General features: G+C 34.3%; 1 protein-coding gene across 4 annotated transcripts in view; it reads right to left on the bottom strand.

Moving 5' to 3' along the window:
* LOC118735228 (leupaxin) overlaps positions 1-8,607 on the bottom strand; it is a 434,003-nt gene extending 425,396 nt beyond the window's left edge. For 2 of the 4 annotated variants that reach the window (XM_036464881.1, XM_036464880.1), the window contains exon 1: positions 8,435-8,568. In XM_036464881.1, the coding sequence (XP_036320774.1) occupies positions 8,435-8,531 (97 nt within the window). In that variant the 5' untranslated portion in view covers positions 8,532-8,568. Of the gene's footprint in view, positions 1-8,434 lie in introns of all 4 variants that reach the window. The other 2 variants (XM_036464882.1, XM_036464885.1) reach the window with 2 other exon arrangements.
* Between the last annotated feature and the right edge of the window lie 14,119 nt (positions 8,608-22,726).

The following is a 22,726-nucleotide window of genomic DNA, read 5'->3' on the forward strand; positions in this document are numbered from 1 at the left end:
GACCGATCTATTCGAAAATGTCTTATTTATGGTCCGATTTGCTCGAAATTTGGCACGTAGGTAAGCTTATTGGCTGGGTTAACATATAGGATATTTTTTTTTTTATAGGTAGACCAGATACCGATCAATTCCAAAAAATCTTATTTATGGTCCGATTTGCTTGAAATTCGATACCCGTATTATAGATATGCGTAGATTCGAAAGGTGTTTGAAGGCGGCGCAAACATGCGGGTATTGGCTATTTAACAATACTTATTACACAGGCCAACAAAAATGGGAAAAAAGTTGATGCAGCAAATGTTAAAGCTATTTTTGCCGAAATTTTGTATGCTGATTACGAATCCATAAGCATAAAGTTTTCATCTGCTCCAGATTTTAAGAAAAACGGGGTCAAAGTGTCAAAAAATCGCGTTTTTTTTAATATTTGAGAAGCTCTAGCAAAGAAACAAAGGGTGATAGAACCTTCCACTTATGCTTTGAGTAAAGCTAAAAATCTCGAATACTATCCTTGCAAGTTCCCGCACCTTTGCTTAATGGTCACTTACAGTCATTTGTTGAACAGGAATAACTGATTTTGAGAAGTTTGAGTTCCTACCGCAATTAAGCAAAAGGTGATAGAACCTTCCATGTAGGCTGAAATTAAAGCTAGAACTACAGACTACCATCCCTGAAAGTACTATTCCTGCACCTTGCCGTAATGGTTACCTCATAGCTGTTCAATAAATGACTATAGGTACGGTGACTATCCGTTGTGTTATTTAAAGGTCTGTCCTGCGTAGTTTTTCAAAACAGAAAACCCCCAAAATGTACTGATTTTTTCCACGTGTCCTTTGTCCCGCATTTTCTTCGATATTTTAAAATTAATTTTTACTAATCGAAATAAAAGCAGTGTCGATAACTAATTGATAACTACATAAGGGTAAACTGGTTTTGAAGGTTCAACTAGTCAACGCGTTCTAAATATTGTATGCTTATGGACAATGGATGACGAAAAATTGAAGACCAGCATCAAATATATCGATAACACTGTTCTACAAATTTTGTTGTAATCGCTTAAGAAAAAAAATTTCCCAAGCCAATTTTCCTTTCAAACAAGCGTTTTCGTAATTTTTTCGAAAAACGTGTTTTTGGTACATTTCGAACCTATTCGTCAATATCTCATGAAAAAATTATCCAATCAACATAAGCTACCTACAGTCCTCTTACAAAAATATATTACTTTGCCGATTTCGATGAAAATTATTAGTGTTACAAGCGACCAAAATCGAAAAATTGAAATTTCAATCATTTTCGTTTTACGGTATCTGATGAGAAATGTAGATGTTACGGAACACAATCTGCACATAAAATATATATTTTTGTAAAGAGCCCATCAATACCTTTCGAACTGTTGATCGTTTCATGAGATATTGAGGAATAACTGAAAACGTACTAAAAATACGTTTTTCAAACAAATCTCGAAAACACTTCTTTGAAACCATGGGTATTTTTTTCGTGTTCAACGACCCAACGACCAGTTTGCCTAAAAAATTTGCTTTACAGCGGTTCATATTTCGTGTAAAGTAATATGTAATATGCCTTATTATAATTTTGTAAATATTCATTACTAAAAGATTAATACCAACGAAGCAAATGTGATTTATGTTTAAAGTTTAAAATTGGATTAATAATTAACAAATATACACACTTCGTTATTTGAATAGCGCATCCTTTTAATACTTAGCAGGTACAGTTTTCCTTTTGTTTGTATAATATTCATTAACTTTTTATAAAAAGATAGCATATTCTACGTCTACATCCCATTTTAAATGTTTTTAAAAATTAAACAAGTAAGAAAGTCTAAGTTCGGGTGGAGCCGAACATTAAATACCCGGCGAAGGTATTAAATATATGTTTTTTCACCTTTCCGAAAGCTACCGCTAGATGGTAAGCTGGGGTGTATCAATTTTGAGTAAATTAGCGTCCTTAAATTTCGAAATATTGCAGTTTCAAGCATTTCTGAAATTTACCGTTATATGAAAAGCGGCCGTAATTTTAGTCCGATTTCAATAATTTTCAACGTTTTGCTTTTATGTGGCAAGCACAATAAAAATACCGAGTTTGGTACAAATTGGTAAAACGGTTACCGATATGCATATATGTGATCATAAGTGGGCGGTGCCACGCCCATTTTCCAAAATTTTACCATAAACGTATTTCTTGGTAAAGAATTGTTGCAAGCATCAATTTTGAATAAATAAGCTTTAATATTTACTGATTTATCGAAGATTTTGTATTTCTCTAAATTACCGTTATATGGGATGTGGGCGTGGTTAATGTCCGATTTTTTAAATTTTCGGCCATTTAGTATGCTGCACCAATGCCAACAACTGTGCCAAGTTTGGAAGAAATTGGTGCAGCGGTTACCAAGATATACACATGTAACCATAAGTGGGCGTGGCTACGCCCATTTTCCAGAAATTTATAATATTCTTACTTTTCGTCTAAAAGTTGTTGTAAATATCAATTTTGAGTGAATAATCTTCAGTAGTTACTAAAATATCGCAGTTTTCGTATTTCCGAAAATTACCGTTATATGGGATGTGGGCGTGGTTATTGTCCGATTTTTAAAATTTTCGGCCATTTATTATGCTGTACCAAGGCCAACAACTGTGCCAAGTTTGGAAGAAATTGGTGCAGCGGTTACCAAGATATACACATGTAACCATAAGTGGGCGTGGCTACGCCCATTTTCCAAAAATTTATAATATTCTTATTTTTCGTCTGAAAATTATTGTAAATATCAATTTTGAGTGAATTGTCTTCAGTAGTTACTAAAATATCGCAGTTTTCGTATTTCTGGAAATTACCGTTATATGGGAAGTGGGCGTGGTTACAGTCCGATTTCGCCCATTTTCAATACCAACCTACCTTGGATTAACGAAAACCTACGTACCAAATTCTCAATTTTTGCTCGAGTTATCGTGTACACGGACGGACGGACAGACGGACAGACGGACAGACGGACGGACAGACAGACATGGCTTAATCGATTTCTCTATTCATTCTGAGCATTTATGTATACATTTGTCTATATCTCTCTCGATTCGTTTTGGCTGTTACAAACAACCGTTATGTAAACAAAATTAATACACCCTTGTGCACAAGTGCGCTCGGGTATAAAAAAAAATAAACATAGGGGCGAATTTTTTTTTTTGACGGTGCTACGCATTTTCTCCATATAAAAATTTTTTCAAGCATACTTTGTATGGTAGAAAATCAAAAAAAGGGTGCGCTATTCAAATGACGAGGAATGCATATATGTAGTATATTTTTGTTGTTTTTATACTACGCAATTATATGTAGGTAAATTTTTTGAAAAATTGTCCTGCATTTTCAAAATATATTTATGGTCACCGTAACTATAGGCCACCTTAGGGTCAGGGTGCTGGAATGGTATTTTCAGGGATTGAAGTCAGAAGTCCAAGCCTTAATTTCAGCCTTAGTGGGGGGTTCTATCACCTTTTGTTTCATTGCTAGAGCTTCTCAAATATTGCAAAAAAAGCGATTTTTTGACAATTTCACAACATTTTTCTCAAAATCTGGAGCTGATGGAAACTTTATACTTACGTATTCTTAATCAGCACAAAAAAGCCTATCAAAACCAGCTTCAACATTTGCTGCATCAAAATCGGTGTTGCCCTGTGTTACCTACACTAATTATATAAAGAGAAGTTCCTTCTTTTTATAAGAGGCGATCTCGCGAACGACCGTAACAATTTTTTAAAATTTTGGACACCTACTGCAGACTTTCGATATATTAAGGGAGCGTGGCATCACCCATACATATCGAATTTTTCATACCGTATATCTCTGCAAGTATTTGTGGTAGTGTCCTGGAAATTGGTGAAGAGCTTTTGGGGCTACTGGAAAAGGGACGTGGTGCTTTCCAAACATATTGAAACTTTTACCCATCTGTAAATATATACACCCAGAATACAGTGTTTTTTTTCTTTTTCATAATAAATTTTTTTGTTAATGTTTTATAGAAATATAGTTCATGTTGCATTAAATGGCACCAAATTTTGAGTATGCAGTTTTGTAGTTCACTCAATTTCAGTATCATAAAGTGCAAGTTTTTAATGGCTATAAGATACCGTTGGTTTTTGAGAATTTTTTTCGCTGATGATGTTGCGCATTTTCTCCGTATAATGAATGCGTGAGAGTTTTTTTGTATGGGAAAAAATGCCGAAGAGTGTCAGTATGTGAAACACTTATTCCGGTGGCTTAACTCCTCCTAAAAGACCGAAACGATTTTAATGATAATTTTTAGTGGCGCTGGAGCCGAGTTATTGCTAAAAATCGTCGATTCGGAGGCACCAGGGATCAAAGTCAAATTACTCCCGTTAAATCAACCATCAGAACCATTGCGGTCCTTACTTTACGGTGAGTAACCAGAATGTGGACCAATGATACTCACCAGTTTAGAAATTGCCACCAACTGTACTATACAGATTCAAGGACGATTCACTATCGAGCCGCAAGGACTTCTTCCCGGTATAACGCTTTCGTCAGGTTATTTAAGACGGCAATGCCTTCTGTCGACCACAAAACCAAACGTGAACGTGAATTGCGTTGGACCAAATGTTTCTATAAAAAAATTAATTTTAGGCGGGACGAAGTTCGCCGGGTCTGCTAGTAAAAATATAGATTTTAGTTTTTCTTCTATATTTAACTTGATTATAATAAATAATATTGCTTTTGTCCCTTCAAGGCCTTGAGATCCAAAATTACTTATGTATGTACCCTGCAGGGAGTGACGTTAGCTTACACCTAACTTTAGTCTGTTTACACGAACACTAGTGCTAACTATTAACTGTATATTTTGCTCGAGAAAAGCTAGCTACTTTTGTGGGGCCGCAAAAAAGTCAAACATGTATACTTCTGCATTACATGTCGACTAACTTGTAACTAACTACTTTTGGACATAAAATGTCAATAAAAAAACATTTTTTAAATTCTTTTTTTTTTTGCTTACATTTTTATTTATTTAATTTACATTCCACATTGCATATTTGTTCAATTGGTTACATGTTCCGCACTACGTGGTCCTATATCGAATTCGAAAAAGAATTTGTAAAGTGCAGAAAAAAATGTATTCAAAGTAGTTATTATATGAGGATTCTTAAACAGAAACTTGTTAAGAAAACAAACTCCCGATTGCGTTTGCATGACTCCTGAACGACTTTACAACTCACTTTAAGTTGGTTTTGTCATAGCTAATTAAATGTGAGGTATTTATCGTAATCCCGTTAAAAAGCTAACTATTAGTTGATTATTTTTAACAATTGATAATTTTTCACTGGAATGAGACACGTTTGTAAAGCCTTTTAAAAATTATAAAGATTTTTGCTGACGCATAAATAATTAATTGGAAAAAATTAAATATGCATAATGCTTTTGTCTCTTTAAAGCTTAAAGGACTCGATATGAAAAATTACTTATGTATAAATGAGGCATGATTCAATAATAAAAGGTTTGCTTAGAAAACAGTCTTCTCGCTCCCTCTTGACAAAATCGGCGTCTTTAGCAAGGCACCGTGTGTGTGTGCAACCGTTAGTAAGGGAGTTTCCAAACTCTAATGTCACTAATGAGCAAAAATTAAATTATAATTATTGCATCATGTAAAGGAGGTATGGTTTTAAAGTCTTTTAAATATTATTAAGATTTTTGGTGACTTATGAATGACTGCTTATCTTTACGTTTTTACGCGCCAAATAAATGTAGATTTGCAATTTGCAAAAACATCTCCAGCTGTATCGGGTAAAATTAGTTCAGAAATCCGCAGGAACTCTTATGACTATGCAATATATGAGTTTTATTACCGTACCAAACATACAGTCAGTCAATAAAGTTTAGGTACAGCGATTTTTTTACAATACGGGCAACTATTCTTTAAATATTTTATTTTTCGATAATATTTTATAAAAATATGGTTAATTCTACAACAAGAACCCCAAAAATCAGACTTCCAAAAAGTTCCAAACCTTCTGCAAAATTAAAGAAAATTCTGCAAAATTTCATTCAAATATTGCAGTTTTGATTTACGCTATCTAGAAAAAAGTTGAGTATATAGTTTTTTAGCCCATTAAATTTTAGTAGAACAAAGTGCAAGTTTGAGGTAGCTAGGACTTACCATTGATTTTTAGCAATTTTTTTTTGTTGAAGGTGTCGCTCATTTTCTCAGTATAAAATAATGTTTGATAATTTTTTTATATGGAAAAAATGTGCGACACCTTCAACAAAAAAATTTCCCAAAAATCAATGGTAAGTCCTAGCTTCCTCATACTTGCACTTTATTATACTAAATTTGAATAGGCTAAAAAACTGCATACTCAACTTTTTTCTAGAGAGCGTAAATAGAAAGTGCAATATTTGAATGAAATTTTGCATAATTTTCTTTGATTTTTCACAAGGTTTGGAACTTTGATTCTTGGGGTTTTTGTTGTTGTTGTTTTGTTGTAGGCTTAACCATATTTTTATAAAAAAAATAGCGAAAAATAAAATATTTAAAAAATAGTTGCCCGTATTGTAAAATATTCGCTGTACCTAAACTTTATTGACTGACTGTAAGTATGTATGTATATAAATAAACGTGTGATATGTATATAAATAAACGCGTAAATGCCTAGTAACCGCGTAAACCATGTAAATAAACCAATACTTCATACAAAATCAATTTACTTTTCTATCAGCCTCGTATGTATCATCGCCGCGCATTACTATTTAATTTGTTCCAGTACTCCAGAACATAGTATGAAATTACAGGAAGTCGTTCCCGTACGCAAGAATTTCTCTCACTGGGAACACTTTTGAGTGGGAGTAACAGAGCAACTCTTCCCAGTCAGAAGGATTTTGGCCGAGGTTTTCCTTCCTGCAAAGTGTCATGAAAAGTGTCAAACGACGGGCAGGGTTGCAATTGTAAACAAAAACAGAAAGCGGTGAAAGCAAAGAACCTTACATTTGTTAAAAAATGGAAGTAAGCAACGAAATATTTGAATATGTACGCAATTATTCTTAATTTTATAGATTTTAATAAGTATTTACTGATCTTTCAGCCATATCAGTGTAGTTCCAATGACATGTTAACAAACGCACTGACGTTTTTGCAGGAAAAAGTGCTTTTTGCTTTCCCGTACACTTATGCATCTGTTCTCCTTTTACTCGCATTTGAGAGAGTAAAATTTAAGTTTGACAGTTCAACAGATTTTTGACTGAAGAATGCTGGAACAAACTAATTGCTTGTATTGCCAGGAAAAACAAAAAGTTCAGCAGTAAATGGGATGAAAGGTAAAAGTTGGAGAAAAATATGGTTGTCGCCAACATTTGTTTCAAATGCTCGCAAATTGAATTTGTTCGTTTTTTTTTAAGAAGGTAATGTATGTATAATAGACTTTGTTTGACACTTCGCTTCGATTGTCAAAGGCGAATCTGTTGTGACTTTTTTTTAATCATAACATAACCTTAAAACTCAGTAAATTTGTTGTATGAATTCATTTAATTTCACTTTACGTTATTATTTAGATTTACAACTGTGGACTAGAGTTTAGAATTAATGTTAGCACTTTGCACGTATGTACAGTATCGGTCATATCTATAGCACGCCATTTCAAAGTGATATTGTGTACCACTTATGTTTATTTATTTATTTTTAAGAATTTTCAATTAAAATATAGTTCTTTCTCTAACAAAACGCATATAAACCCAAGTTTAAAAATTTTAAGAAAACTACAAAAAAGTGCAACAAATTTTCACCTAAGCTTCAAACTTTTTCCTCGGAAGTGTTAGAATTTTTCTGAATACACAGTTTTATAACCCAATCAATTTTAGTCTGATAATGTGCAAGTGGCTAAAAGTTACCGTTGATTTTATAGAATTTTTTCGGCAAATAAATTGAGTTTATTCATTATATGGAAGCCAATGAGCCAAACAAATTCTAAAAAATTAACGGTAAAATTGCAGGGTCTAAAAGCTGTGTACTCAAAAAAATTCTAACACTTCCGAGCAAAAAGTTTGAAATTTAGGTGAAAATTTGTTGCACATTTTTGTTGAAAATTCTTAGAAATAAATAAATAAACATAAGTTGCGCACAATATCACTTTGAAATAGCGTGCTATAGATATGACCGATACTGTATGTAAATAAAGAAAATATCATCTTCAAATAGTTCGTGAAATACACACACATATTCTACTATCTTTAAACGATGGTTGGCGCAAGGCTAGCGAGGCTTGTCAAGCGCTGCACTCGCAATTGCCTCCAGAATGATGGAATTTTCAAACGCACTTAAAATATTAAATATTTTCATATCTATGATTATTTGTTTCCTAATTTAGCAACATTTTTCGCATATTTCCTTCAATGATCAGAAATTGCATTTAAAATTTTCACTCACAATAGCTATGAATTGTGTGAATTAGCCGCGCCGTGATACGAACGAGTACGCGCCAGATGCGATGTGCGCGCTTATCTAGGAACGCTAACACTGCCATCAGCCGTCAACCGCTAGTCGTCTGCAGCAGCTAAAACCACCAGTCGCTGATCACGGAAGCGCCAGCCAACACCTCACAAATACCAACAATAGATCGTCGACAGAACTTCGGAACCCCCACGCCCGCGTGCTGCCATTTCTCAAACAGTTGCCACAGCCAGTGCACGGACTTCCAAAAAATTAAGAGTGGTAGATTTTACATACAAAAATTGGTAGAAGTTGGTAGATTTTTTAAAAGAAACAATATTAGATAGTTTTTACTCATATAGAACAAATGAAGGCGAATTCAGGTAAGGTAATGCTATCAGAGCAGCCGGATTTTCGCCTTGGTGATTCTTATTGTCAAAATGATGTATTTGTTGAAATTCTTATTGTAATTACGCGTAAAATTTGTTAGTGGCCGTTTTGTTTTTGAACTTCTGGTATCACCTTATCTGAATTAACCTTGGAATAAATTGTATTTTTTTATAATACAACAAAAAATGTATTTTACGCCACTAAAACATTCAAGAAAAAACGTAAAAATGGGCCCGAATCATGGCATCCGTGACAGCCGTTTGTCTTAAATATATTTTAAGCTGAAAAAGCAAACTCGCCACCAAATGTCGTAATCCAAAAAGAAATTTCGATTCGAATTTGATTCGAACACGGATGCCTTTATTCTACATTAAAAAAAAAAAACAATGGCCCCTATTATGAGTTGCATTCGATTTTCGACTGTGGTCGAAAGTGCTGAGCGAACGAATTTTCATTTGGTATTATGGCGCTCATTCGATGAAGAATAGCGCTATTGTGAATTTCGCTCGTTTAGGTTGTTCACAATAGTATATTTTTCACCGCTGAGAAGCTTTGTTTACAAATCGAGCAAACTAAATGGTGTGCTTATACATATTTATGTAAATTTGTTCTAATTAAAATGAAGTAAAAAAGAAAGCAAGTTTATAAAAACGTGGTAAAATGAGTACGAGTTCTGGTTCACCGATTCGTCAGAGGATGAGAGCTTAGTAAACTGGCCAGGAGTAGCAAATGCCCTACAATAGCCCAACTTCGCTCTGGCTATTGCAGCAGGCTCAACAGCTACCTGAGCAGAATCAATGAGGATGTGCCCAGCCAATGCCCGGCATGTGGAGAGTCGCCACATGACTCCCGGCACCTCTTCACATGCCCTGAGAATCCCACTCAGCTAACGCCCCTGTCCTTATGGACAGCCCCTCTGGAAGTAGCACACTTCCTGGGCCTCCCCGTAGCTGAAATAGACGACAACGATGATGGATGAACCGCCCCGAACGGGGCTTAGTAGCCGCTACAACAACAAAAACAACAGCAAATGTTTAAGAGAGTTTAAGTTTATTAGTCTTTCGAATATATTTTGATATAAAATATATTTAAGAAATTTGTCTAGAGATTCATTAAAAAGTTCCGACCATCTAAAGAGGCGTTTGTGAGCCAAATCTATTTAAAATATTTTAAAACTCAACAGCGCTACGATTTTGTTCTCAGAGATCGTGCCAACAGCCTTTCGAGCTTGTGTTTAGTATTCACGATGCCAGAACTGCATGAAATTAATAAAAATTGTTTAAAATTAGTGTCTAGCCGCCAAAATGTAAGAAAACATATACAAAATCATACATTTTTCACAATTTTCTAACACTTCGCTACACCATCGAAAGCAAACGAAAATTTCGACACGCTTGCATAGCTCATAATACGAATTTCACTTTCGATCTTCGATAGCCAGCGAAGATCGAAAATCGAATGCAGCTCATAATAAGGGCCAATTACTCTGCACTACAAAATTGTTTGATAAAAATTAGTTTTGAAATGCTTGAAATATGCAACCCATTCATTTGGCAGTCTGCTAAACAAAGTATTGCAAACGAAAAATATTTCCATAAACAGCTGATAGAGATGCAATTTCACTTTTAAATTGGCCATGGTCAGAGTTAACTTTCCATATTTATTTAGGTGTATTCGATGGCAAAATATGTATACACTCTGCTCATTTAAATCTTTTTGCTTTCTTTCCGGAAAATATTGGTAGACTTTAAGCCTTTGTTGGTAAAAATGGTAGAAAATAAAATACTGCAAAAAAGTTGGTAGATCTACCAATAAAGTGGTAAAGTCCGTGCACTGGCCACAGCGTTAGTTGGTCGCGTCGAAAAGCGTTTGCGTCAGTGTTCGCTTTTGCTGTTACTTTTACGATTTTCGCGTGGCGGCGTCAAAACTCTTCCAAGCACATATGCACATTCATAGATACTTACATACTTCTGTGTTAATGTACGGGAATGCATGACAGTGTTGCCACAGTCAAATATTTTTTCCTACCAAAATTTCCTAATAAACATATAAAAACCTACCAAACTTTTGTTTGGCCTAAGAATATGTATCTATTGTGCTAAACCCTTAGGTTTGTTCCATACGAGCCAGCCGGTGCCCATAACAGCCCAGAAAGCGTTCCTCACGCTAGGAAATTCGGTAATATTACATTTACATTGAGCCCAAATGCGTCATTTGGGCGAGAAACCTCAAATGCGAGGCCAAATCACGCATTTCTCCATACAAATTCACATTTCCAGAATGACGCATTTCGACGCATTTACACAAAATCACGAAACAAATGCGTTCCAATTGCCGTACTATTTTATTGAACGCACTCAGAAACAAAAGTTCCACAAAAGCTTTGGTTTGTCTTTGACATTTGGAATTTTTCAAACACAAAACAAACACAACGAAATAAATAAATCTTTGAAATTTGTGTGTAAAAATTGTTAATTTATACAAGAGCTTTACACAATTTTAGTTTAATCAAAGAATAATTGCCTTTTTGTGTCCAAAAAGCGTTAACAATATAATAAATGTAGTGTTTGTTCATGATTCAATTATTAAAGGTTTTGTAAGTAGCTTTTGTCTAAAATTTGGCACTCCCACCCACAGGGATGGTTTATGGAAGCAGGGAAAAAGGGGAAGAATTCAATCACACTTCCTAAAATGGGAGCTAAATTCCATAAAAAGGTGTGGATAATAGTGAATGGTGGTATTTTAAAACAAAAACGAATTTGATTTAATTATTTAATTTAAACAAGCTTATTTACATCGAATATAACCCCCGATTGTTATTGAAAATAAATATTTCTATGTATATACCAAACTTGCGTACGTCAGATGGCGCATAACTCGAGAATGGATGGTCCACTTTCAGCTTTTTTTTTTGTTGTATTTGTTTGACAGATGATGGATATGAAGAAGCTATTTGTTTGTGGAAAATATGCAGTATTTATTAAACAAAAAAAAAAGCCAAATAAAAAAATTTGGAGCTTACGTTTCCTTCGCGGATATGGCTCGATTGTTTCGAATATGGTAATTCGAATTCTTTGATGTCGCACTTTCAATATTCTGGGGAGACTATACAACTGTCAGAATATTAACCATTCGCCGGGTTGCCCGAAAATTTGAATGATTAAAAATATCCAAATATAAAAAAATATAAAAATATTCGCCATAAAAAGGCGTTTGCATTGTTCAACTTTGCATTCTACTTTCAACTAATCGCTTTCAACAAAGTTGGTCGCCAGCCAACATTCGCCTCGTGCGTAAACCTTTTAAGTGTGCAATTACATACATCGCGCCATTGACTAAACCGAGCTGTCGTGTGACGATTGGGCCTATGGATGCGGTTTGGCAATATTATATTGCGTCAAAGCCTCATTCGGAGACACCAGGAGTGTGTTGTGGAGGACAATACCTAAATACCTTCGTTGGCTCATTTACCAAAACCATTGCATGCTTTACTTTACAGCGACTTGGCAGAATCAAGAGGTCTCCACGAATATCGACAAATATATTTCGGCATTTAAGAGAATTTCGTCTCTTTAGCCTACATTGAATTTCTGTAGTCCAACGATGCTCACCCATTTTGTCTTGTTGGCGCCAGCGAATGAAGAACAAACATTTCTTCAAATTTAAAAAGTAAAAATTTCACTACTAACAATTTAAAAATGTTCTTAAAACTTGCAAAGATATTTGGAAAAGAAATATCACTGTTTTTGTTTTTAGGAGTATGGTGGGAGTGTCATTGATAAAATTAGAGCGAGAGAAAGTTTTTCTTACAAAACCTTTCATTATTGAATCATGGTGTTTGTTTACATACATTTTGTTTTTGTCTTCCCTTTTCATTTGATGAGAAGTCAAAGCAAATGCGGATCAAGCAGTGTAAACACCTTCAAATGACTGATTTCAAATCACGCATTTTGGTCCAATGTAAATGTAATATAAGAAAATGGGAGAGAATACGTTCCACTTTTGGATCGTAAATGACTTCTTCTTTGTGCCAAATGTGCAAATTCAAATTGCCATAACAGCTTTTGTTTGCGTACATCCGAAAGTAAATTTTATAAAACACAAACATGGAAAATACCACAAAGTTTAAAAAAATTTAGATATTTTCTATTTTATTCGCCGTATAAGATAAATACACATAAAATCATTGTTTTTCAACTGATTTGTTAATTCCCAGCACGAAATGTTTTTTTCGTTCCTCACGCTCTGTGCACTTTTAGCACGTTTTGACAAATTTTTGACACTTGTGAGAGTAAGTTATTTTTACTCTCTAATTACACTGGATCACAAATTTTAGTTTGGTTTTTATTCTCCAGACGCCACTATCCAACTTCTTTGTAGAACTGCTAATCACGTATATCTTTCGAACCAATTTAAAAATCTTAATAAACATGGCAAATGAAAGCTAATGGAATTCTTCATAAACCGTATATACATCACTTTCCGATAAGGCGTATAGTTTCTGACAAATTAATTAATCAGAAGAAGTTTCTGACAAATTAATTAATCATTAATCATTCCAACTATTTTTATTTTGTAATGAAAAAATTAACAGAAGAAAAATTTAAAAAATAACAGGTCCGGTGGCAAATTTTTGAATTTGTACTAAAGCCTGTTCTGTTACAAAAAAAAAAATCAATTACTGATGAAGATAATCGATGGACAAATACGAAATAATGAGTGGTCAAATGAAAATGCGCAAAGATTTTTTGTATGAAATACGAGCAGAAAAGCGTGTTACTCGGATGCTCATTTTTTTTTTTAAGAGTCTAAGGCCTTTAATGCTGTCCAATTACACTGTGGAACAGGAATTCAGGTTAGCAAAAGTTAGGTCGATTCTGAGAGTGAGGGGTGAAAACAGAGGCTAAATTAGAAGACCCGTATCGCGGCGTTTGTTTATGTTAGTTCGAATTTTTTTTAATCGACCTTCGAACTTTGCAGTCAAATGCCGATTTTCAGCATACTGAATATATGTTTTTTTGGCTATAACTCGTCGATTAATTGATATTTTTTCAATCCGTTAAAGCCAAATTATTGCTAGAGACCTGTGCAACAATTAAAATTACAAAAAAAAAATTGATTTAGAGAATTTTTGTAGTGCTTATGAAGCAAAATGTTGGAATTTTTTTTCATGCTTTTTTAACATATTTTACACAAAACTAAGTCTTTTTTGCTTTCTGTTTGATCTATCAGTTTCTTCAATAAATTTCATTTGAAAAGAAAACAATCATAATACAAAACTTGCGTTTTCCAGCTTAATATTAATTTACTTCTCATTTATGTACCAATTTTTTCAGTGTTGGTTTTGAAGAAACATTGAAAAAATTATAAAAATATGGAAAAAAATATAATTTTGAAATGTTAGTTATGAAAAGTTTTAAGTAAAAAAATTAAATTAATGATTTGGCCAGTTGCCGCTGCTCCACATTGAACTTGGCATTGCTAATGTGCTACATAAGAAATGAGAAGTAAATTAATATTAAGCTGGAAAACGCAAGTTTTGTATTATGATTGTTTTCTTTTCAAATGAAGTTTATTGAAGAAACTGAGAAGCATATTATAGATCAAACAGAAAGCAAAAAAGACTTAGTTTTGTGGAAAATATGTTCAAAAAGCATGAAAAAAAATTTCCAACAAGTTGCTTCATAAGCACTACAAAAATTTTCTAAATCAATTTTAATTGTTGCACAGATCTCTAGCAATAATTTGGCTTTAACAGATTGAAAAAATATCAATTAGTCGACGAGTTATAGCCAAAAAACCATATAAACAATATGCTGAAAATCGGCATTTGACTGCAAAGTTCGAAGGTCGATTAAAAAAAAAATTCGAACTAACATAAACAAACGCCGCGATACGGGTCTTCTAATTTAGCCTCTATTTTCACCCCTCACTCTCAGAATCGACCTAACTTTTGCTAACCTGAATTTGTTCCACAGTGTTATTTGACATAATATTTATTCTGTCCCCATTTGTCCTTCTAAGAAGACATTCGCGAACACATATTTCGATTTCGAAGACTTCCTCTTGTAATATGGTTGGGTATATGCCCATTGGCAGACTTTTCTGGAGTATTGGTCCAAGTACCCCTGCCCAGTACTCCCGCCGTTCATCCTCGATCCGTCGGTATACTATTTGTACTTAGGGACCATACTTGGTCAATCATACTATTACCGCGGTAGCATGATGTCTGATAGCGGGATCATCCAGGAATGGCTTGAGAAGCTCTAAATGACCCCGCAGAAAGTCAGTTTTCATGCTGATAATATTGGGCAACCGTAGGGTGCTCCAGCATACTTCTTTTTCAATCGGAATAGACAAAGGAGGAATGTCTGTAATGACACCACGGACATCCTTTGGACAGGTGTGCGAAGCTCATGTGATGGCCATGCAGACCAGTCGGTGCGGCTTGCTTAAGGTGGCAATCGCGTTTACTTGCTTACCTTTTGACCTCCAGGCCAGTGCCGCATATGCAATAACGGGTTTTACTATCGTATTGAAACACCAATACGATAGTTTGGTTGATATTCCCCAAATCTTACCATGAAGTCTCTTACAGAAATAAAATGCATTCTAGCCTTGTTGATTACATTCGAGAGATTTGAGTTCCAATTGAGCCTTTGTCCAGAGTTACCCCTAAATACTTCGCCTATTCTGAGAACTCAATTTCTGCCCCTGCCTAGGTTGGTCTAGTCAAGTCAACTTTCCTTCTTTTGGTAAATGGGACAATGGGTCCACTATCAATGGGTTTATGGGCACGCCTTTTCAGCGCACCAGTTTCAGGACAACATTGTAGTTCAGTTCGATTTAAATTAACTTGTTGGCACATAAAGTATATATGGATGTTCATATTGTATGTTGGCAATAATATAGGTATATGTACGTTTGTACTCACGAATCGGGTATATTAACATATTTGTGGTCGTTATACGAACGCACCGTGAAATAGTTATTCGTGTAAACAATGTTGCTAAAATGTTTTGAAATACATTCAAAAACCTCTAAGAATATTCCTTATGATTAATTTAAACCATTTCGCAGTGATGAGAGGTCTCGCATGTTGTCGGCTTTCATTTCATCAAATTTCAAATCTCCCTGTGACATCAAAAAATAAAACCTGTGCACATCTATGTACAATCCCAGTTCTTTAATTTGACTTCTCATTTTGGAATTTGGAAATAACGGTGCAGATGTGATGACCTTAAAAAAAAGGCAACTGTAATTAAAAATATTATCAGCCAATAGTTTTTTTTTAAACTCTTTCGGTTGTTACTAATATTTCCATATTTCATTTATATATCTTTCGTATAAGTAAAACCAATGCGACTTTTCAAGCAGGTGGCAACCCCTTTAAAAGTATTTTCAAAGTAAAATCTTTCGCCTGGCATTGTTATACATATTTCAATTAACTGATGAATTAAGTTGAATTTAATTTTTTTAAGCACATAGCAACTCTCCTAAAGACAGTTTAGAAATAAATTATTTTCAAACCCATTTCGATCGATACCCATCTTTCGGCGATCCATTTGAGCTTAAGTTTTTCAACAAAAAAAAAAAACAATGTTCAGCTTAAAGATTTCTTAACACTCGTTCTTCTGATAATCATATTTTAAAATTTCATGTAACTCATGTATAATTAAACGAAATACCACTTTCAAAACAGGCGGCAACCCTCTTAAAAACTATTTTCGAACCAAAATTTCCTTAAATATTTTTCGTCTGACATTGTTATAAATATTTCATTTAACTGATGAAAAAGTGCAAAATTATTTTTTAAACACGTGGCAATCCTCCTTAATATAGTATATATTGATAACCATCGGCTAGTAATTCATTTAACTTATTAAATAATTTTAGTATAGCGCTTTAAACTGGGGCAACCCTCAAACAAATCAAAAATGTTCTAAATTGTCAATCTAAGTGTTTCTTGAAGCTCTTTCATTTGACATCCATCGTTAATATTTCCTATAAAAAATAGTTCAATTAGACTTATCAAGCATCAAAATATTTTCAAACTACTACCTTCTTAAACCTCTTTTGTTGACACCCATATAGCGATACCTTATTCACTTACCAAATTCATTTAATTAAAATTGAATTACATTTTTTTTAACATGTGGCAACCCTCCAATACGTAGTTAAGTTATAAAGCCTTTTCAAAGCCATTTCGATTGATACCCATATTTAATAATTGATTTAACTTTTTAACTAATTTGAGCTTAATTTCTTTTCGAACATCCACACTCCAAGCCCTTTAATTTAGTACCTCACTTTTGAAAATCGAACGTATGGTGCGGATCTGAGGGCATTGATTAGTAAATAACTTGAGTTTAATTATTTAACAGGTGGCAACTCTTTTCGAAAAAATAAAACCAGTTTGCACATCTACAGGCCAAGCGCTTTAATTTGACACTCCATTTTTGAAAATCGAACGAATGGTGCAGATCTTTTATGCTGCACAAAAAATGCCTTCGCGTATTATATAAATATAGATTGTCGTACAACATAACAAAATCCAATCTAGCCTACCAACCTACCAGATGGAAAAAAACCTACCAGTTTTGGTAGGAAAAGCCTATGTGTGGCAACACTGATGAATGAGTAGACAAATGCGAGCGGCCTCAGCCAGTGTTGCCACTATTGGTCTTTTCCGAGCAAATTTGGTCGCTTCTTTTTCATTTGGTGGGTTGATAGGCGAACTATGATTTTGGTCGGATAGTTGAATTAAGTCTTTAAATTCTTAATTATAAAAATATATATATTTCAAACATCATTTTGCATATAAATATTTGCCAATTGTACTTTTTAAACATTTGCCAATCCCGCCTTTAAAAATAAGAAACCTAATTGGTTTGGCCACTGATGGAGCCAATGTTATGGCTGGAGACTTGGACGGGCTGAAAACATTATTGAGTGCAGAAACGGATTTACTTTATATAAAGTGCACATGCCACTCACTTCACCTTTTCTCAACCTACGCTTGTAAAAAATTCCCGAAAAGCATTGAGACACTGTGCCGCAACATATATAGTTTCTTTTCCCACAGTCCAAAGAGGATACATGAACTGAAGGAATTTCAGGACTACTGTTTGTTAAAACCCCACAAAATCTTGGCATATCTCAATGACGATGGCTTTCACTAGAAAGCGTTGTGTTGGGAATAGTTGAGTAATGGTATAGTTTGAAACTTTATTTTATTTCCTGCTTTTACGAAGTAAACAGTATGCGATCTGCTGACCTGGCCGAAGGAATGTGTTGCAAAACCAAATGATATTTTTTATTTCTATCGTATATTTTGCCCATAATTAACAATCTTAACAAAGGGTTCCAAGCAGAAAGCTCTCGTTTGCCATACTTATATGCACCTATCAAAGCACATTATCTCTTAATTTTGAGTAACTTTATTAAAAAAGATGCGATCAGTAACAATATTAATATTGATTTTAAAAATGAAAATAATCATATTGAAATATCTGACAATTTTGTTGGAACGAAAGCTGAGATGTTTATGAAAAGTAATGTCAATTGTTCTAAAATTCTTAAAGTTATAACCAATATATTAAAGTTTTACATAGAGTTCTGATTTGATTTCAAGGGTGAAAATATAAAACTTTCACAAATAATAACACCAGCTAAGATAGTTTCTAACGAAGATTTACCAATTTTACCTCTTTTATCTCTCATAGATTGCAATCCTGACATAATAACCACGCAGTGGAATTTACTGAGGCATCACCGCATTAATTTCTCGAATCGATAAACTGTTGCTCACCCGATGTAACCTTTAAAATTTGTACCCAACTTTAAATTTTGGTTTGGTTTTGGTTCATGAGTCTGATATATTAGATATTTCAACCAAGGTTTTGGTTTTTGCTAACAGTTGCTCTTGCTCTATATTTGCTTATGTTGCATTGCCAACCTTTGAAATTTTATGACGAATGTAGTGAAGTTTCACTCTCGGAAATGTAGTGAAGTTTCACTATACGGAATAACAAATTTATTTTTACCGGCAAGGTAAGAAAACGAAACCACTTTAAAGTGAGGAACAATTTATCTGCCCTGTTAGTAAAGGCAACTTTACTGCTTACATAAGAAAACGGCCCTAAGTGACCTTGATATTTCCAGCGATCTGGATATTGATATGTTTTGGGAAAAAGTTGATTCTATTAAAAAAGGAATGAATGAAAATAGCTCCATGCATCTCGCCAATTTTGTTTATAATATAATTTCATTAGCACTTATGTAGCTCTGCGGCTGCAGAACGCAAATTTTTAACGCTTTCTTCGATAAAAACTTAACTAACAAATAAACTTAAGATTGACAGTATCAATACCATAATAATGCAAGGAACTTGTAAACAAAAATTACCCGCACTATGTGTGGTCAGCTGCTAAAGATTTGCATGTGTGATTAATTGATTTAAATTTACTGTTAAGAAATTAAACTTATTGGTACATAACATGTACATATGTATATAATTCATACAACCAAAAAATGCTAAATGATCTCATCTCTGTGTCTAAACAGTACCTGCATTTATTTATTTCTTGTTTGTTTTAAAATCTACAAAGTAGATATATGTATGTATGTACATGTTTTGTATTCGAAACATTTAATCTTAAATACATAAATCAATTGTATGCTTTCAGAATGCTTTTTTGTAATTGAGATTTATTTGGTAGGTTGTAAACGATTTTGGTCGGATTTGGGAAGAAAATTGGTAGGGGAAAAAAATTCTTAGTGGCAACGCTGGCCATAACGTTCAAAAGCGAAGCCCATTAGATGCAAGCAGCGCTCTTAGAGAGAATACAATGACAGACATTGTTTACTCAGAGACCGCAAATAAAACCAAAAGCGAAACACTTTCCCACTATCAAGCTAATCAACCCACACACTTTCTTCTGTTGGGATATATTTGCTATTGCATCGCACATTCCCGCACAGTGGAGGACGGCAAGAGTATCAACAAACAATTATGCCTATGACGAAATTAGCAATGCACACACTTACAACGTCAGATCATTAATGACAATAACCCCATCAATAAGTGTGGCTTTGCTAGGCAATTCAATCGCAGCGTCGACACGACCACGCACTCCAACCAGTGTTGCCAGGTCTTCAGCATGAGAAAACGTCCCTCTTGGTCTGAAAAAACGTCATTTCCTACCCAAAACGTCTTTTTTAAATGAATGTACAAAAAAGTGTTCTTATTTATACTTTTATTGTATACAAAGGTACATATCGAGCCCTAACCGCCAAAATAACGTAAGCGACATTATTTTGGCGGTTAGGGCTCGATAAGTACGTAAGGTATATTAAAATATCATTTCGACAGAGCACATTCAAAATTTATTGTAAACTGGTTTGAGATCGTTAATATAAAAATCATTTTATACAAACACTTGTGATCAGCTGATTAAGTCATCAACATTTTGATCGATTTTGGCTGTTTCTCTTTTGTTTATTTAATGTTTATTATTTTTCCATAACAGCCAAGCTCATTAACAAACGAAATATAAATCCACAAAAATTGTGCAAAAATTATAAACAATCTGCAAATTTTCAGCTAGATTTTCAACTTTGTTCAGATTTTTTAGCCCATAAATTTCAGGGCAATAATGTGTAAGTTTAAAGGGGCTAAATAATCGCGTTGTTCCTTAATAATTTTTTTTTCTTTTAGAAATTTAGTTAGGGACTCGGTTGTCGAAAATGCTAAATTACGTTCTGCTAAGAAGGAGCATAGCAATAGGTCCATTCAATATCAAAAAAACTGTTACGAATTGTTACTAGTACTTGCAAGTTTTTACTGAAAATGCATTCAATTACCCAAAATATTTGCAAGAGGGAGCGAATTCGAGAGCGTAGCAACCGGAGAGAGCTGCAAATCCTTGCAAGTAAAAATTTTACTAGCAGGAATTTGCAGGAGTCCAAAAGTAAGGTTATGTTTCAAACTCAAATATAAACAAACTGTTTAAGAGGATTATTTGATGAAACATAATTAGTGAAATGAAAATATGGATAAAAAATTTAAATCTATTGTATATATTTTTACTTTTATGACTTATGAACTATTCCCAATTAAAAAGAAAATTGCGCGCCAAAACTTAACTAGTTACTAGTTTTGCGTTCAATAACTTTTTCTGAAAATTTTCTATTGCTCTAAATTTTACTCTCTATTTTTCTTTTACGCTCTCGCTGCAAGTACTTACTGGAAAAGTTATTGAATGGACCTAATATTTCAGTCTTTTTTGCGTTCAGTATATTTCAATGAGGTCTTAAAAAAGTCGCCTACTTTTTTCTGACGTTTTATGATGCACAGCTTTTTTGATGCTTTTGCGATCGTGCCTGCTGCAATAGACCGGCTCTACCTGATTTGGCTTTTAATGTGCAATTGCATCATTACAGCAAGCCTCGTAACCTCAAGTGTTTACACAACCAGCCTTTGAATAAGGGATCCTTAGTCCAAGAATCCAAAAAAACCTTTGGAGGAAGCAGCTGCAGCAAAACACAAAGATTGTAAAGATTTATTAAGAAAATAATTCAAAATCAGATTTAGTATCAAAGAAAAATTACTGGGAAGTTAAAAAACGTAATTTTTTACACAAAAAACCTCCAAACGTCAACAGGGTACAAAAAACGTCCAAATGACGGTAAAAACGTCAACCTGGCAACGCTGACTCCAACAGTCCCTTTTTTTAATTTGACGTTAACAGCTGTGAAGTTACGGTGCGTAGCCCAATAGGAAATTTTTGCTTTGAGAACATAGCCACACAAAGAAAGTGTCGGGGTTCGGGGATCAACGTTTTGCTCCACCACATCAGAATTTTTTTCTAATCTGAAAAAACATAGCGGATATATGTGAAATATGGTTTTCAGATTTGTGTTCAGCGCATCAAAATACATAAGGAATGGATAGTTTTATACCCGCCACCGTTTTCTTATTTTTTTTGTATGTGTGGCTGTGCACAGCTGTTACGGAGAAGTCTACAATGTATAGCGTAGAACCGTGGACGATAGCCACATCCGATAAAGCTATTCCTTGGGTGTTCGGGAGAAAGATTCTGTGCAATTTTGACGGCAAGTACCGGAGAGGATGGAACGATGAGTTGTATAAGCTTTACAACGACATAGACATAGGGGAGGATATTGATATATGTATAAAGGCTACGCTGGCCAAGACATGCCATGCAATGGATTTGAAAGCTCCAACTATAAAAGCATTCGACGCTAAATCTACTGGTGATGGTATAAATAAACTCTTTATGAAACTTTAAGGAGGTGTAACAATACTTACAGCGCGTGCGGACGACGCACAGTGATCTAAGCGTCTCCTAATTGCATTTTCCGAAAGTATGATTTTGTTAGCTATTTGTTTGAAAATCACAAGAATATCCAAATTATTGATGTGAGTATAGAATTGAGATATCCAAAATCTTACAACGCCATTAATTATAGCTCTCTTGAGGGAATATAGGTAGATAGTAGATAAGGAGCTTCTGGGAGTCATTTTGGAGGCGCTATAATTATGTGTTCACGGCAAAGTCAAAGCCCTCTAGAACTCCAGAGTGTTACCACCCGGTTTCCCTGAGCCTAATAATAATTCGTGTTGCGACAATTCGCTGAAATATCCACAAGCGCCGTATTCAACATGACGTGAAGCGCCAGTGTAGGCGTGGTTCCTTATGCACTTTTGTTTTTGAAATGTGATTATTATTTTATTGCTAAATGGGAAGTATTAAAAAGGATGGCACCGTTTTTGGCACTTTTATTTTTTCTTTTTGGCACATTTTGGCACTTTTTTATCCTCAATATGGCACCTCATAGCTAAAGATAGTTGGCAGCCCTGAGTACAAGGCAACC

The sequence above is a fragment of the Rhagoletis pomonella genome, unplaced genomic scaffold (assembly GCF_013731165.1).
Source record: "Rhagoletis pomonella isolate Grant_MI unplaced genomic scaffold, Rhpom_1.0 Rhpom_scaffold_00003, whole genome shotgun sequence".
NCBI lineage: Eukaryota > Metazoa > Arthropoda > Insecta > Diptera > Tephritidae > Rhagoletis > Rhagoletis pomonella.